The 19060-nt window shown below is 38.7% G+C and overlaps 2 protein-coding genes and 1 long non-coding RNA gene across 3 annotated transcripts; 2 read left to right on the top strand and 1 right to left on the bottom strand.

Moving 5' to 3' along the window:
• Window positions 1-3024: 3024 nt before the first annotated feature.
• On the bottom strand, window positions 3025-3469 carry LOC123987771. The gene is made up of 3 exons (XR_006829375.1): window positions 3418-3469; window positions 3178-3336; window positions 3025-3112 (listed from the first exon to the last, which is right to left on the bottom strand). It is a non-coding gene; the product is annotated as an uncharacterized LOC123987771 (long non-coding RNA).
• Window positions 3470-3638: 169 nt separating this feature from the next.
• On the top strand, window positions 3639-5489 carry LOC123987764. The gene is made up of 3 exons (XM_046285646.1): window positions 3639-3658; window positions 3748-3804; window positions 4561-5489. The coding sequence occupies exon 3, from the start codon at window positions 4575-4577 to the stop codon at window positions 5487-5489; it is 915 nt and encodes a 304-aa protein (XP_046141602.1). The 5' UTR covers window positions 3639-3658; window positions 3748-3804; window positions 4561-4574.
• Window positions 5490-5646: 157 nt separating this feature from the next.
• LOC123987762 (ras guanine nucleotide exchange factor B-like) lies at window positions 5647-14918 on the top strand. The gene is made up of 3 exons (XM_046285639.1): window positions 5647-6085; window positions 6163-6165; window positions 14674-14918. Exons 1-3 carry the CDS (start codon window positions 5647-5649, stop codon window positions 14916-14918), a joined length of 687 nt encoding a protein of 228 aa, XP_046141595.1.
• The last annotated feature ends 4142 nt before the right edge of the window (window positions 14919-19060 follow it).

Here is a 19060-nt window from a genome sequence, read left to right as displayed (position 1 = left end):
TCTCTTGCCGTAGGTCATTCGAAATTCTTTCGTTTTCGCAACTTTTTTCTGCCGCCGTTCCTCCAGTCTCTTTACTAGTGGTGGAACGGTTTTACACATGTGCTTATGCATTTCTGTAAGTACTTGTTGCGTATTGTATTGCGTAACAGCTCCTGCAACTCTAGCATTGTAGGAACCTATTGCACCAAAATTAATACGTTTTGCACCAATCTCTTTGCAGATAATTGAATTAAATGTTTCTGCGGGATTGTTTGTAACATTTATTAACAAACTATCCGAATAGCAGCTGAGGAATCGTATGGCTTTCTCGACTTCGCTGTACAGACCGTATAATTTCAAAGATGGAACGTAATTTCTCTCAGCTCTGTTGTCGTCCCGCATACACATATGGCTGCGGCTTTTGCACTCCTTGTGCTCACCAAATATATGGCTAGAAATACTTTAAATGTCCTTCTGAAGTTCGCTAGCTTTGATATGCTGAGGCCCTTTTTCTTGTTTTCGCGCATTGACTGCTAAAACAACAGCTCTGCGAATATTTAAAATATTTTTTTTAATGATATTTCGGTGCGCAACAAAGCCACGATCTCTGTGACCCTTCGTTTGCGTTTTCTCCGCAACGTGTCTCAACTTTTTACATAAATGGCGAAGTAAGTGATTGATACACTCAATTTTTCTAACGCTTACTTTTTGCTCGCGGTAAGGTCTGTTATTCACAATAGTATGATAGACGTTGCTATCACCATCGGCAACAACCGTTCTATATATCAAGCCATGCATTTGAAACCTGCATTTGAAACCTTCAGCAATAGCATCACTCTCCATGCTACTAGAATTGGCATAACGATCATAGTTTTTATAACATTTATGATGTTATGGGGATGTAGCTTTTCGTTCCGCTATATCACATATTGTGCAATATTTATTGCGTATGCCGATAAACAGAACTTTTCCTGTGCGGAAACCTACAACTGCATCGACACCGGAAAGTGAATTATAATTTGTTCCATACGATCTCTTCATCTAGCTACCATCCGCCTTGACAGTTATGTATGGGATATCGTCGACGACCTCATTGTTTCCAAAAGCTAATCGTCTTTCTTCTTCACCTGCTGTCTGCATGGTATGCATTACGCTTTTCATAAATTCATCTACAAGTTCTTCACAGTACCTCAGGCACGTTGCTTCAGCCATGCAGGGCATGTTCAGCACGGCGCATAATTCCTCTAATTGTGGATAGCCGATTCCGACTGTAACAGTCCCGGTCGCCATGGCCTCATTTACATTGATTGTAGCTGAACGCATAGGTTCCGACCAAACAGTAGCTTCGTAATTGCACATTTGGCACTTGAAACAAAACTGTGTGAGGCACCCACGCTGGTATTTACCGATGATTTTCTAATCTTAAAAATGACATTCAATACCTCGCGCATGGTTGTCAAACGTTCTATGTATTTCATTTCAAAAGAACTGAACGTCAACAATGCGGCGGCCTTCTGGCACATTTTCCGAAATACGTCCCACATCTACGACGAGATTGTCGTCGCTATTGTCCAGGACGTTTTGTACAATGGGTGTCTCACTTGTACAATCGCATTGTACGACAGTTTCATCGTTCTTGCGAAGGGCGTTTTCTGATGAGATGCGTCCCACATCTTTATTTTCGCGAAGGGCGTTTTCTGATGAGATGCGTCCCACATCTTTATTTTCGCGAAGGGCGTTTTCTGATCAGATGCGCCCCGGATCTTTAGCATCGTTTGAGATAAACGAAGGATTTTTATTATGATATTTATAAACTAGTAGGGGGTCAGACATATCTGTCTGACCAACCTACTTCACATTTTTCGATACACAACGTTTTCCCGGCAGAGAATTTGTCTCTTTGAAAACTGCAGTAGGTTCAATCGTCGATGTCGACGATTGCCATTGTTTCTGTCGCCTGCAAAGTAGAACGAATGAGGTTAGAAATATTTGTAAATATTTGCACACAAATTACTAAAATGTATTTTGTAAGCACTTACAGTTTTCTATAAGTTCTCTTGTGGGAGAGCCTTCTCCTAACCGGAAGCATCTGATTTGTACGTTATTTATTTGCCATTTGTGCTTATTTTTTGCACAAATATTGATACAAATTCAGTTTTTCAATACGTCTTCTACGTCTAATTGTAAGAAAGAAGTAGTAGATGGCAACGCGGGCCTTTCCCCCCACCACGCTACGCAAGTGAAACAAAAACGAAACGCCAACGCTGTGGCGTTTTCCAATTTCACTGGCAGCGACAGTTCGAAACCAGGCCCTCCAAGCTCCACTCTTGTGAACTTGATGCAAATTTTAACTCGGCGCAGAAAATCCAGGCAGCGCTGATGTCGCTTCTCTACATGCATACCTTGTATCACTGATTTTAACATACACAACTAAAGATATCGTGACGTCATGTTCCCGCGAAATTTGTCGCCGCGGTTTTCAATTGTTTCAAAATTTAAAGAGACTAAAGAAATATGGCGATTATCTATGATAACCGTCATTAATAGCGACAGCGTGACAGACGATTTTCATTATTTCTATTATTTCTATTATTTCTATTATTGTTATTATTATTATTATCATTATTACTATTATTATTATTATTACAATTATTATTTTTTTATTATTAGTAGTTTTTTTAATTATTACTATTACTATTATTATCTCTATTACTATTTTTTTAAAAGATATTTTATAAGGTTTTTTTTAAGTTTTCTTTAGAATTTTTCAGATTTGTCGAATATTTGTGATTAAATGCAGCAACAGCAGAAGGAGATAGAAATTAAGTAAGTACAGAATTTTTTAAAATTGTTATTGAAAACAATAACTGTTTACATTGGTGTTATAATAATATATTGTTTGCTTTAATTTAAGCAGTTTCTAAGATAAGATAGTAATTATTAATATGTATCTTTAAAGAAGGAAGAAGAAAAAATGCAGTGTCCGAGGATGCAGAAGTGAACTTCTGAAGACGTTCAACTTTCCCTCTGTGGACATGAAGAGGATGGTGCAGTGGGTGGAAGCATGTGACAACCCTAATTTGTCACTGCTTTCACCTGAACAGCTGAAATCCCGGGTGATCTGCAGCAGCCACTTCGAACAGAAGTATATAATGATGAAGAAGCTGACAACGTCAGCAGTTCCAACACTGAACTTACCAGGTAATACTCTTACATAATTTCTGTTGCGTTTGCAGATAATTGTTAATGAAAATATTTATTACACAGTGTCAGAGGCTGCCTCTATTAAAATAGAGCAGCAAGACACCCGGATGGAAGTACCAGAAGAAGAAGAAGAATGTAAGTTTTCACTTATACCTGTATAATGAAAATACATAATAATACTTCTAGCATGAAATGTATGTATAATGTTATTTAATTTTGTTCTGACAGGCAAACCTGACTGCACCGGGGGAGTGGACGATAAGAGTGGCATCGTGGGACATGTGGAATACACAGCAGTTCCTGGACCATCCAGAGGTTAGTCTGTTACCATAAACGAATATTACTTTTGGTTTTACTATCTTTGTTAGTTGTACACTGGTATCTTTAACAAATATTGTTCTGTTGTTTGTAGAAATCCAATGCAACGACTTAGACAGACTAAATCTAAAAGAAGAGAAGCCATTGCATAATGCAGGTATGAGTTCCTATATTACTGGATATTAGTATTAAATATGCATGAGTCATTTGAAGGGAACTTTTATTTAGTCTTTTATACAATTACAGATTGTGCTGTCCCTGGAAGAGAGCATCAGCGATCACAAGCCCAGAAAGGCCAGAAAGGTATGAAATAATTATTCAAATATTAGGTTAAGTAATCATAAGTGCAGGACAACACTGCAAACAATATAGAATAAATAAAAAAATATTTGAAGTTATTAACTCAAAGCGGTACAATTTAATTAATTCCATGAAACATTCCTTGTTGCATCCATATGATTAAATTGGAGAAATGTATACAATTTTATTTCTTACCGAAAGGAAATTGTTGATATTCTACTCCTTTTTTTTTATCATTTGTACATGTTACTGGCCATGTATCAAAAGCAAACACTGTACAGAATGCCTAGGCAATATGAATCCAAAGTTGATATAATATTAAAATAATTGGGATATTTTATACTTTGCTCAAAAACGCCAGGCATTCTATACAATGCTTGCTTTTCATACAATGCTGGTAACATATACAACTTAAATTTTTATTTTATGTATTTCTTACGTGCATTATTTGACGTATTTTTTCTTTGCAAGTACAAGGAAATAATATACCCCAGATTGATGTACTCCAAATCGGATAAACTTCCTCGTAACTGGAGGTACTCTCAGAGTTATACTGAGTTATACATCCTCCATTTAAGGTCTCGCTCAGTGCGCCACCCTAGTTTGTACATACCTTCAGTCGATATTATGCGTTTGCATGTGTAAATTACACTGTGTATACGGTATACATGGCAGTAATACACATGTAAACTGTATTGTACTTTATATAACTTTGTATATCCTTTACAGAGTAATTTTATTGTATGTTTCCTTCTGCAGGTAATATACTGAAGATGCTCAGGGACAACATCGTGGAGAAGCCCCTGCAGCAACGAGTCTACAGCGCCGTGGCAGCGGTACTGAAGACGGCGCGGCAATGCAAGCGGCGGCAGATGGCAACGAAGGACCGCATCAAGAAGATAGAGCGTCTCGTGCAGGTAGGTGTATGCCAAGTTTTGGAAAACTTGCCAACACCCCTGCACGCGATGATTTCCGCCCAGATGCGCAACGAGGGAAGACCCATCTACGGACGACGCTTCACGGAAGAGGAGAAGGTACTAGCACTAAGTATTTATAAGCAAAGTCCAAAAGCGTTTCGATATTTGTCAAAATTATTTCTTTTGCCAAGTATCGAAACGCTTCGGAAATTATTGTCGCACATTCCACTAAGAGCTGGAATTTGCGACAACGTATTCCGTGAACTCGAAGAGCGGTCCGAGTCCTTTCAAGACGAGAAAAGCAGATACGCTATTCTGCTTTTCGACGAAATTAAATTATCGCCGTCACTGGTCTACAATCCTTCAATGGACATAGTTGAAGGATTTGTAGACTCCGGTTTTTCGCGTTCACTAGATATCGCGGATCATGCCATGGTGTGGATGTTGAAAGGCATACACGGAGTGCGACCTTGGAAGCAACCTGTGGCATATACTTTTTGTAGGGGTACATCTTCCGCGGAGAGCATCGTTAGGATGTTTAAAGAATTAGTTCGCCGTGCATGTCAGGCCGGCATTGTAGTTGTAGCCTCAGTTTGTGACCAAGGCAGCACGAATTGTAAGGCAATACAATGCCTAATAGATTATTCGAAAAGAAATGCCTTTCAGCAGTCCAATCCATTGCGGCATGATATAATTGTTATTGATGAAAATCGTGCCGCTCTTCGATCCTCCGCACCTATTAAAGTGCATGCGGAACAATCTTTTGACTAAAGATTTGCAGTTCCATTTAGCGGATAATGTTCCACGTGTGGCTAAATGGTCACACGTGGAAGATTTATATTTTATTGATAGCAGTAATGCTTCTTCTCAGGACCGAGTTCTGAAGAAGCTTACTGCAAAGCATGTAGTAGTAGATAAAATTAGGAAAATGAAGGTTAAGTATTGCGCGCAGGTGTTTAGTCAATCGGTTGGGTCCGTCATGACACTCATGAGTCGCAATAAAGTTAAGAGTGTGTGCGGTACGCGTGAAATGTCTTTAGAAGGTGTTGACACTGCTCGATTCATTCATTTTATGAATGATATTTTCGACAGTGTCAACAGTAGTCGTCCTCTTCCGGTAGTAGATACGAACTGTGATAGACCCAATATCTGGGATGTAGGAATTAATGTTTTTCGAAGCATGACGTTTATCAAAAGAAAGTTTGCGGATAAAGAGCGTCCACTGGTAGTACACAATTGGATTAAAACGCTACAAAATTTTAAAGTTTTAACAACACTTCTAGGCAATCTTGGATTTTCCCACTTTATTGGTCGTAATTTTAACCAAGATGCCTTAGAGAACTTTTTCGGACAGATTAGACAGTATGGTACGCGAAATACTAATCCAACGTGTACTGCCTTTCACGGGTATTATAGGACATTGCTGTTAAATTCCTATTCGCAGTTGGTAAGTGCGGATACTAACTGCGAATCTGAAGAATCCGCAAACTTTTTAATTAGTCTAAAAAAATATTTGTCACCTGCTCCAGCTGCATCGATGATCGACAATTCCAATATTTTTCTAAATTACAACGTTTCGGCAGCTGCTGAATCCACTGTATTGACAGTGGTTCAGTATGTTTCACGGGGTGTTCTGAAGAAGAACACCACCTGCAAATTTTGTTCGGCATTAGTTTTTGAAATGAATGTTTCTGAAGGTTCATCGATGCGTGCTGCGTGCAGATCCTTAATAACGCAGGTAGTGTCTATTTGCCTCGGGAATATGCCACAGATAGCGCACACTCCTAACCTTATTGCGACTCTTACATTATGCATTTCGGAGCATGTGGATTTTAAATTGACATGCTCCGAACATGGCAATTCTTTGACAACATATGTGATACATCAATGTATCATATATGTTGTCAAGAATTATATAGGAAGAGTAAATCGTGTTATAAATGGATCTGAGGAGCCTGCGTCTTCGGATCCACTTATAACACGAGCTCTTCATATAAGTAGGAAGTAAGTTATGTATGGAATGTGTGCAATGTATGGAATGTATGTAATGTATACAGTATTTTGTAATGTATACAGCGCGTGGAATGAATGCAATGTATACAGTGTTTTGTAATGTATACAGTGTGTGTAATGAGTGCAATGTATACAGAATTTTGTAATGTATACAGTTTGTGTGATGAGTGCAATGTATACAGAATTTTGTAATGTATACAGTGTGTGTGAAGAATGCAATGTATGTATGTATGTAAAATGTCATGAAAATCACGATACGAGCAGGATGGAGACGAATTTTCGTGCAGAAGTGAGTGAGAAGTGTGGAATGACAATCCCTCATTCTTGACTGCACTCTCAGGTAAATTGACTACGAAGTTTCGTCAACCGCGTGTGCCCCTGAACGGGAAAGGGAGTCGGGTGAACAGTTTTCCTCGCATTTGTAAACAATGTCATAACTTGCAGCATTAATTGTGACCAACTTATTGTCGATATTTTAAGCTTTTTTTTTGTCTGCTACAAGCCATTTTTTCTGCGATGTTTTCAAATTGAAGAGGTAACACCACTTTGACCGCTTCAAAATTTAAGGCTATTTCGAGAATTTTTTTTAACCCTTTCGGTACGAGTGCCGGATATATCCGGCATCCATTTGATGACCTGTGTGTACCTGCGCCGGATATATCCGGCATTCATGTGATAGCCTGTAACTATATATAACAATACTTGTTAGAAGAAACATTGTTTTATGTTGAAAATCTTGATGTATGAAAATCTTCATACAAAATGGGACTGATCGCGGACAGAGCGCTCGTACCGAAAGGGTTAAGAAATGCAATATTGAAATAGAAAGTTTTTTTTTGTTATATAAGAAATGGCGGCTCATAAAGTAATCCTTCTGCATTAACACGTTCGCGACGGGGCCTGAATTTCGTGTCCCTGCCGTGGGGCGAGATGTAAATAAATTTGTTAATTACAGTAATCAGTTATTTCAATGCTATGACGCGACAATAGTTAATGTACCACCGGTGGCTCATCTGATCCCATGGGATAGACAAGAATGTACCACCGGTGGATCATCCCATCCCATGGGACAAACAAGATTGTACCACCGGCAGATCATCCCGTCGCGAACGTGTTAATTGAAGCGATCAAAGCGGTGTTACCCCTTAAGGGGTTATACATAGTCAGGAAGCTGAAAAAAAAGCGATTACATTGAATTAAGTGAATCGTCACGTATACACTTTTTTTTTGTGAAATATTGATTTGTCGAGCTGCTAGGGCCGATCTCCAAGAGCACCTCTAAAAAAAGGCGTCTTGTGGTGAACAATATATCTCTGGAGTGGATCATCTGAAATCAACAAGCAATGAAGATTTAGATAATATAAGGTAAAATCTTATCTTTAATAAAAAGAATCAGAAAAAGATCACGTTTGAACAAAATGGCGGCTGTTCAAAACAAAATGTCATTTTTGAAAAAAAAAATGTTTTAAATTGCTTATAAACCTTCCATTAAAGACAAGATTTCACCTTATATAAACTAAATCTTAATTGCTTTGTGATTTCAGATTGAGTGTATACGTGAAGATCAACTTAATTGAATATAAAAAGATTCATTAAAATAAATGCAAACGTCTTTCCAAAAAAAATATTTGAAAAATCGCTTTTTTTCAGCTTCCTGACTATGTATAACCCATTAACTCGTTCGCTACCAGAGTCTAATGGGAAATATGTCCCATGACGTTTAGAAGAACAGACTTTATATAAATAGTATTTATATTAACAACATTCTAAAAAAGTAAAAGAAAGATTCTTCGAAACTGGCGCACATGTGTCGTTGGGCTATATAAAAACTATCCCTTGTAGCCCATGCGTCACATATGTATGTGTGACATATCAAATTAGAAGGAAATGAATAGAGTTGGAATACAAAAAGTAAATAAATACAATTTTGTAAAGTGAAGTACATTTATATATTATATATATTATTTTGTATGATAAATTTTACAACATATGTGACGGCTGGTAGCGAACGAGTTAAAAATAGAAATGTCGCTACAGACATACAAAAATTTATTTCAACATTAACACGTTGAGTGCCACATATGTCATCGGTGACTGACAGTGTAAAATACGATATAAAATTAAAAAAAGGACATTGTTTTAACACTTAAATGACCGACATCTCAGCATTGAAACACGAGAAATCTCGTGAGCGGTCGTTTAAGTGTTAATTCTTGCACATTGTAAGTTTCAATTTTAGAAGTGCGCTTGGCATTGCTATACCACAATACCAGCACACTTCTAAGCAGCGCGTGTGGCCTGACGAGGATTTCCTTATAAATTCGCGTGGCACTCAACGTGTTAAATTTGCCATGAATTTGAGGATTGGATATCCCTCTTGAGATGATCCTTGAAACGTTACTATTTTATACTGTTTTATACCATTTCTTACAATTGACATTACAATAACCAAGAATTACAATAACGAGAATACAGTCCTCGTTTAGCATGGTCGGATACCATATATTTACCACCCATCAGTAAATCCCGTATGGGATACTCTAGGCCGCTAGGCCGTACATTGAGGAGTGTCAAAAGAACTCTCACAAGCCTATAAGTAATAAGGCAGCAGGGTGGTAATACACGTTTTTAAAAACGCACAACACACACCAGGTATAAGACTGCCATGCAATTTCTTCCTGATGTACTTAGGATTATTGTAATGTTGACGACACATTGTTCATTCAATCTGAAGTAAAAAACGTACAGTAATTTTGTATGGATCATTTCAAGGGGGACACCCCAATTTTCAAATTTATGAAAGAAATTTTTGTATATCTGTAACAACATTTCTATTTGTAAACATAAAAAGAAATATGGCTTGTAGCAGACAACAGTACAGGGTGATCCTCTCGCTACGCTACCTGAAAAGAAGTGCCGCCACAACAGAATGTAGAAGTCGACATCCCATTTCTGTCATCGTTTAGTTGACCCCTACAGCGAAGTGTCCCACTTAAACGGTGCGGAAAACAGAATATTTCCTTAAAGCCTCGTACTCAGTTGAGCATTTTTGCCCGAACGAATGCTTGCGGAGCACGAATGCTGTAGTGAGTACGAGGCTGAACACATTTTCACGCACACAGCCGTCTTCGCTGCAGGGACCACCTCCGACAAGTAAGCGATGACAGAAATGGAATGTAGACTTCTACAGGGTGATCCGCTCGCAGCCAGATACAAAGGAACACTGGCGACAATGAACCCCTTGACCGCACCATAAAGAGGTCCGCATTATCACGTACCAGTGGAGACTCACCCGGTCCGAGACGACTCTGTGTGTCTTCATGGTGAGGTCAAGGGGTTCATTGTCGTCAATTTCTTTGTGTCCGGCTGCGAGAGGATCACCCTGTACATTCTATTGTGGCAGCACTTCATTTCGGGTAGCGTAGCGAGAGAACCACCCTGTAGAAGCTTCAAATATCGGCAATTTTTTGGTCACAATTCAGTGCTGCAAGTCATGACATTGAATGCGAGGAACGCCGTTCAACCGACTCCCCTTTTACCTGTTCAGATGCACACGTGCTTGACGGAGCTTCGTAGTCAGTTTCCCTGAGAGCGCACTCTTGAATGAGAGATTGTCATCCTACACTTCGAACTCACTTTTGCACGAGAAATTGCCTCCTTCCTGTTTCTATCGTGATTTTCGAGACATTCGGTATGCGTGTGATGTACATACACCTCCGTCTATGAGTATGCAGATACTCTCTAAAACATAATGCTCTTCTTAAAATTGTACTAAACAACTTGAGATTTTTTGAGGAGCTGTAACAATTAATCTACTAGATGATGTGCTTTTTTCGTTTTAATAAAACGAAACGTTTGTCACAGTCGCGATAAAAATACTGAAGGACACTTCTTATAATTGCTTCTTTTGGGCCTGTAATGCAAATTAAAAACATACATGTTGTACATGTAAGTAAGGTATATGCATGTTGAAAATGTCAACGCGTCTAACAGTTATAAGCAATTGAAATTAGTGAAAATTATCCACGACTAGTCACGATTGTCACTAATTTCAATTGCTTATAACTTTTATACACGTTGACGGATCTCGATTAAATTTTCAGTATGCATATGCATGCATATGACTCACAAAACTGATCAAATAGTTTCCATTGTTCTACTTTTTATTTAATGAAAATGTAATGACAAATTATAGATCTTTGGAAATGTATTTAATCAATAATTTAAATTACTAAATTTTAAATTTCTAAGAAAGTTGTATTTCAAGAAAACTAGGAACATTGGTACGATGTGATCAATTTCGTGAGTCACTGTAGCTTTCATCTACAAAATCTATGTTTGTAATTTTCATTATAGGCTTGCATATAAAAGTTCAAAAATTATCCTTCACTATTTTTTTTAACGATTTCAACAAATTGTAATTTTTTAAAACGACCAGGCACATCATCTAGTACATTCATTTTGTACAACTCCTCAAGAAATCTCATTTGGTTCATGTTTTAAAAGAACATTCTGTTTTCAAGGGTGTCCGCATACTTGTAGACGGAGATGTATGTATGTTTTGTATGAAATGTATGTTTTATATTGAATGTATGTTTTGTATGAAATGTATGTTTTGTATGAAATGTATGTTTTATATTGAATGTATGTTTTGTATGAAATGTATGTTTTATATTGAATGTATGTTTTGTATGAAATGTATGTTTTATATTGAATGTATGTTTTGTATGAAATGTATGTTTTATATTGAATGTATGTTTTGTATGAAATGTATGTTTTATATTGAATGTATGTTTTGTATGAAATGTATGTTTTATATTGAATGTATGTTTTGTATGAAATGTATGTTTTATATTGAATGTATGTTTTGTATGAAATGTATGTTTTATATTGAATGTATGTTTTGTATGAAATGTATGTTTTATATTGAATGTATGTTTTGTATGAAATGTATGTTTTATATTGAATGTATGTTTTGTATTAAATGTATGTTTTATATTGAATGTATGTTTTGTATTAAATGTATGTTTTATATTGAATGTATGTTTGGTATGAAATGTATGTTTTGTATGAAATGTATGTAAATTAATGTATAATAATGTAATCTGCGAGTAGAATGTATGATTTATTGTATACTTCTACTTTTTATATTATTTATAATTACAATTATAATTATATTACTTTATATTACTTTATGAGTTATAATTCTATTTTTTATAATACTTTTATATTATATACATATATATATATTGTACTACAAACTTAATATATTACCATTTCCCTTTATATATTGTTGTAATTTTTTCCCTATCATTATTTTTATTTTTCACCGTTTTGAATAAGACTGAATAAGACCATCCACACGTATATAGGGACCATGTGCTTGTGTGCGTGTACCTCACCGATATCATTTATATGTGTTTGTATCGACACCAGAGCCGCCTGGATTTTCTGCGCCAAACTAATTTTAGTTACAGCATTAAATACGGGAGTTTGGAGGGCCTGTTCGAAACGTGCTACGAAGTAGTAACCATCGAAGTAAAGAAATGAATTCGCAAAGCCGCAGTAAGTGTTTCTTTTCATCTTTACTTCCCGAGTGTCATTGACAATTACATTCCCTGAACATTTGTAATAAAAATATTTGTTTCGAAATTTGCTTTGTCTCATATACAGTGGGTCACAAAATTGAACCGAATGACGTGAGGTTTCTTGAAAAGCCATACAAATTAATTTACTAAGATATGTGCTTTTGTGGTCTTACAAAATGACAATTTGTTGAAACCGTGAGAAAAAAAAGTGAAGGGTAATTTTTCAACTTTTTTATGTAAACGTATAATGAAAATTTTTAATTGTGACCCTTTTCGGGGTTCACTCTATACAATTCTACAATTCTCTCTTACAAACGTTGGGCGTCAGCCACTGACGGTGGCAATCGATAATTGGGAAAAAGGGGCAGAATGGGGGTCGTTACAGGGGATGGGACTCGAGGCACTTACGTCCTTACAATATCGCGGGGGAGTACGCAAGGAGGATTGTCGAGGGCTAGGAGAAATCTCAGGGTAGGGAAGGTTCTCTGGAAGTTCGTACATGTTACGCGTGAGGAAGATTCGGGTAGACGGGAATATTAGGGGGTTAGACAAAAAGGGTCTGTGGAAAATGTGACGGGGGATAACTGGCGCGATACGCGGATACGCGAGTTCGCAATTGAAGGTCGCCGTTGCCTTGCACTCACAACTTGTATAATGATATCGGAAGGGCTTACCGCAATGCTTCACACTCGCACACTCTCTAAAAATCTCGTTACAAAATCTCTATGAATCTCACAATTGCTTTATTAGATAGCCCAGGGCTCAATGTCGGCTCGTCGTCGCGGCCGCGACGGTTTTTGGGGTGGGGATGGGGAATAGGAAGGGGGGCCTTTTCTGGCAAAGGAATAGATTGGTTATCGATTGTCGATCGGCCGGTGTTCGGGGTCGATGGGGCCGGCTGATCTCCTGCTGTGGCGGGCGGACTGAAGTCTTCGGGCTCGGCGACAGATGGCTCCGGGTGGGCATTGTATCTGCTTCTGGGAAACTTCGTCTATCTTCCGAAGTCCCGCATTGCTTTTCCTCTCCGGGAGGGTGGAAGGTCTGTCGCCGGCCTCGTAGCTCCTTTTTGCGGGTGATCCTTGTTGTCTCTTTTCCGTCGCCTCCATCGGCCCGACACCGGCAGGCGGGGGAAAGGGGTAAGGTGTTAGAAGGGTTAAGGGTCATTTTTAGGCGGGATGTGAGGTGGGAGGAGCGCAGCGATTGTAACGGGGGGGCACAGGTGTCACCACGTTACAAAATATACCTTTCGTAGATTCAAATGAGTTATGTGTATGCTGAAAATTTCATCGAAATCGGTCAATGCACTTAGAAGTTACAAGTAATTAAAATTACTTGTACAGAATTGTATTGAATAATTTACAAGCTAATAATAATAATAGAATAATAAACAATAGAATAAATAAACAATAGAATAAATAAACAATAATAATAGAATAAACAACATAGAATCGACCCCTCGGCTGCATATACACGATGTGTACGGACGCAGAATCGACACCTCGCTTGGATATATGCAATGTTTACAAACACAGAATCGACACCTCGCTTGGATATTTGGTGCAATCTTTGGGTTCCAATTCCTGTTGCATATATCCAGGTTTTAATGTATACAGAGATGTATAGATGAACAGTCGCGATTTTCGGAAATTGTAATTACTTGTAATTTCTAAGTGCATTGACCGATCCCGATGATATTTTCAGTATACATATAACATACTTAAATTTACAAATGTCATATTTTAAATTTTCATTGCAAGCTCAGATAAAAAAGTTAAAAAATTACCCTTTACTATTTTTTTCCCGATTTCGATAAATTGTAATTTTTTAAAACGACAAAAGCACATATTTTAGTAAACTAATTTGTATAGTTTTTCCAGAAACCTCACGTTATTTAGTCCAATTTTAAATGAGCTATTCTGTTTTAAACGGTGAGCGAATAATTTTGTGACCCCCTATATATTTGTGCGCTAATTTGTGTGGAGAAAATTTTTGTCTTCCGGAATATTCTTCCATGATACATTGGTTTTCTGTGAACTGGTTTATTCGTATTTTTTTATTCAATACAGTTCAATACATGTAATTGTCAATGAATATTCGTAAATTTCTGAATAAATACATTTGAAATTTCTCTGCAGTACATATTATCCATGTTTTTCAATTTTCTTTTAGAACATACCAAGGGAAAACCAGTGGAAGTAAAACAACAACCAGAGCCGCAGTTGCAACTCTAGCCCCAGCCGGAACTGCAACTAGAACTCCCGCCGCAGCAGCCACAGCTGCAATATAACCAAGTGCAACAGCCACAGAGATCGCTGCGTCTGTAGCAACCACCGCAGCTGCTGTTGTTGTTTCAGTTGCAACAACAAATGCATCATCTGCACTTGCAGCAAGCTCCGAGACAACCTCAACGGACGCCGTTGTTGCGACTGCAGTAGCAACTTCAGCAGCAGCACTCACGAGGATACAAGAGCTGCGGTCGCAAGTGCAGATGATGCAGCTGCAGATACAACAGCAACACCAACACCAACACCAACAGCAACAGCAAGACCAACAGCTGCTCCAGCAGCAGCAACAGCAACAGCTACACCAACAGTGTTGAGGGGTGTCTTCCCATTTAATGCGGCCCTGGGCCAGCCGAGTTCGTCCGAGCGTTACCGAGCGGGATCCTTCGGGTCGCGTGATACCGGCAATAATTGTGCGAACTAGTCGCGATCTGTCTGTCGCTCAAGAGAAAACGTCGTGTCAATTTATACGTTGAATAAATAGTAGTGCATAGAACAATCCAGAATAATCATTTATTCGTCTCTAGAACTGTCCTCTCCCTGTCCGGCCAATATATACAGGCTGCGTTTACAGGTTATGGGCCTAGTTACGAGGTGTATTGTTTAGCCGGAAGAGAGGTGAGAGAGACAAGGAGATTCGTGGTCGCGAAACGGTAATTGGCGAAGGCGTGCGGAACGGCAGTTTACGGTCTTCGAGCGGCCATCTTGCATATCGAGCGAGGCACGTGGCGCAAGTCACAGGTTCCGAGAAAGTCGGGGCAAAGTGCGAGCACCGAGTGCAGAACAATACGTAAAGACAATTACTTGGTGATTTCGCGATTATCGAGGCGGACGTTAGCCTGTGTTATATCGGTTTTCGCGGCTCGGTTTGTCGGCACGGTGAAGATGCCGGATGACGGGTTAATAAAGTCAGTCAAGCGTTTTGACGGCACAAATTTCCAAGTATGGAAATTGCAGCTCACTGCTGTGTTGCTGGCAAATGAAATTTTCGACGTCGTAGACGGTTCAAGAACGAGACCGCCCGACGAGCAGGGAGCCAACGCGGGAAGAATGAAGACATGGATCAAGGACAACACAAGGGCAATGGCGATCATAGCGTCGGCGATGGAGGACGAACAAGTAAACAGCATCATAGTCTGCGGTACCATGACGTATCCTGTATACTTTTATTAATTAAAAAACATTTATTTAAAAAAGTTAATAACTTCTTCTAAAAATAATTCTCAGATTGCCCGTTCCTTCGGAGCAGGCATATATTTTTCAGCAGCGAGGAGTGCTACGGTGCGCTATATAAAATCCACGCGTTTGGTCAGTCAGAATTTATCGGAGCGGCACAATTCTATCATTTGGGTTGAAAGAAGGATAGCATGATCACCATACATCTCACTCTAAACGCGCGCCAATGTTTCGCTTTCGTTCTTCAGGCGTATCGTGGCGATGCCTCTGGCGAGATGAGCGTTTGAATGGGTTTGTAAAAATGCTTGAGGCGCTGTTGCCTTCCTAGATCGTGTTGCGCACACGCTAGCTGAGAATTAAACCTTTCAAGTTCGTAACAAAACACGCAAGTGGCTCCACCAGGCCCAACGAAAAAACTACTGTAATACCGACGTTCCGAATCGGTGACGTCACGTACTGTGTCTACCCCCTTAAGAATTAGGGATTATGGATTCACGTGGTATGTGGTTGAGGAGTAAAATCCAAACCTTAATGTGCTAGACTAAAGATTTATTAAAGTAGGTAAGTGAATGTCTGATAACTGGATGTGATAGATCTGAGTATAATATAAAATAATAATGGTAACGTTTGTTGAGTTGTGAGTAAATTTAGCTGTATTCGCAGTATAAGTGTATTTTTGTTAATTGAGCGTCACTGCATGTTGTTGGGAGAGTGTTGCGTATGTGAGCGCCGCGTAGCGTGAGCGGCGTGAGGTGTTATAAAGCCGGGTATCCACCAGTATCAAACGCCCGTATCGTATCACCGTTCCGAATCCTTTTGAATAGGCAGGCGTTGCCACGTTGCATGCAACGGCATGCTGCGGCGCGGACAACATTTCTTCGTTTCTTGATATAAACGGTTAGGCAATAGGACTGGGCCACTACAGGCGAGGAGTTTCGTTTTGCTGCGTGCCGTTCCAAAGGAACGGAGGCAACGGGCTGATCCGAAAAATTTGTCGATTCTTTGCTGTTCCATCGAAGGAAAAGTTCATGCGTTTGCACTTGACATAGCGTTTCGTGCCGTCACTTGGGTTTCAATTTATTTGAAATCTTGCAGTATTATTGGATTCAATTCAAAATCGATGAAATTATTTATGAACTAAATCTGATTTAATGTAGATAAATTTTATCGTGTAAATATATTGAAACAGATCAATTATCTTCGGTGATACGCTGTACATAAAAGAGCAATGTTAATAATCACCTGTATGATTATTAAAAAAGGACAATGTTAATTTTCCAGAGATGTTTCCGTTGTCGAGTATCGAAAGTTCTATTGGGCTGTGATACGGAGGTGAAGGAACGGGCCGATCCGAAAATTGTCGGTTTCTTGCTGTTCAAAGCATAGGTTCGGAGACCACTTGAAACGTAAAAACAACATACCCAGGCGAAGGCCCGAAATGCTATGTCAAGTGGAAACATGACACTTGGAAACGGACCACAGTGTTTCTTCATCCGTATAATGTTGGTGCGGCTTCAGAACTTTTAAATATCTCGATATATCTCGAAAACTACGCATCTGATCAAAAAATGTCATAGAACGTAAATAGTCGGAAATTGAATTTCCTACAAAAAAGGTCTTTTAACATTTTGCCATAGCTCGCACCGTTTCCGAGACATTTTCAGCATTAGATATGTAATATACATTTAATAACAATATCATTATCACTATATCTTCATTAGATATACTGTAATATACTGATTCCCTACGAGATAATATGATTTGGAATCGGATATATCAGTGAGATAATACTAATGCAACGACTGAACTTTGTTATTTTTCATTTTTTTCTTATAAAACTGTTACCAAGATATTTGTGACGTTTTTCTGATTAAAATGATACCAAACACGATATGGTTTGGATAATTACACTAAAGAAACAGCATGCAGCAAATCGAAACTTCTCGCCTATAGGAGTTTATTTCAAGACACGAAGAACTATTGTCCGAGCCGTAGCACGCCGTTGCATGCAACGAGGCAACGTCTGCCTATTCAAAAGGGTTCGGAACGGTGATACGATACGGGCGTTTGATACTGATGGATACCCGGCTTAAGAGTTTGTGCTCCTGCGTGAAACGGCACGTTTTTCTTGTGTATAAAATTAACAATAATAAAATACGTTTCTTCATATAAAATTAACATGGTAGCAGAGCGTGGTTTGGCTGGACAGTTCACGCGGAGATTGAGCACGAGTACGGTTATGTAAGATTCTCGAAAATACTCGAGACTTAGTAACAAAAGGAAAGGTTCGAGAGGTTATGGGAACACGTGCAAGTGACTCGAAAATTAGAGTGGAAAAAGTAAAAATAAAAAACGAACAAAGTGAAGAAAATTCAGAATTAGTAAATAAGAGTAAAGTTATAGTGGAAGAAGGAAAACTTGGAAAACGTTTTGTAGAAGTTGCCAGAAAAATAATAAATTTGAAAAACGTGATTAGAGTAATCGAAGAGACAAAACGAGAAAACAGACAAGTCAACATGGCGGACGAGTGTAAAATAACGCTACCAATTTTCGATGGGAAAGACTATAGTATCTGGAAGAAGAGAATTACGATTTTTCTGAAAATGAAAAAATGCGAAACAGTTATACAGCGTGAGAGAGCCGGGACGGAAACTGAAGCCACGTGGAACGAAAAGGATTTAAAGGCGATGAATTACATCTACAGTGCCTTGTCAAATAAACAAATGGAATTGGTGGATGAAGAAACGACAAGTTTTGAAATTTTCAAGAAACTAGATAGAATATATTTGCGGGAGTCAACCGCACTACAAATTTGTGTGAGAAATAAATTGGATACAATAAAATTGAAAGACTACAGTGAAACGAGTGAATTCTATAGTGACTTCGAGAAACTAATCATTGAATTGAAAAATGCTGGAGCTACAGTGACTGAAAGAGAAAAATTAAATTATATGTTAAGAACCTTACCAAGTTCGTTAAGTCACATTGGAGACCTAGTCGACGTATTACCCGAAGGACAGAGAACAATCGAATACGTAATTAATAAGATCAAGATGAACGAAGAGAGAGAAAAGGAAGACAATAAAAACTCAAGAAACCCTGGTGAAAACATGAACGTTTTTAAAGCTGAAAAGAAAAGAGACAGAACGTGCTTCCAATGCGGAAAACCCGGCCATTACCAGTACGAGTGTACAAGTCAGAACAGAGCTGGAAATTCGTGAAGAGGTTCGCGAGGACAACAGCGGCAGGCGCGAGGAGGCGCACGTTATCAGCCCCAACAACA

Source organism: Osmia bicornis, chromosome 5, assembly GCF_907164935.1.
Source record: "Osmia bicornis bicornis chromosome 5, iOsmBic2.1, whole genome shotgun sequence".
Classification (NCBI taxonomy): Eukaryota; Metazoa; Arthropoda; class Insecta; order Hymenoptera; family Megachilidae; genus Osmia; species Osmia bicornis.
The sequence above is the reverse complement of the archived record's forward strand: the minus strand, read 5'-3'. Positions and strand labels throughout refer to the sequence as shown.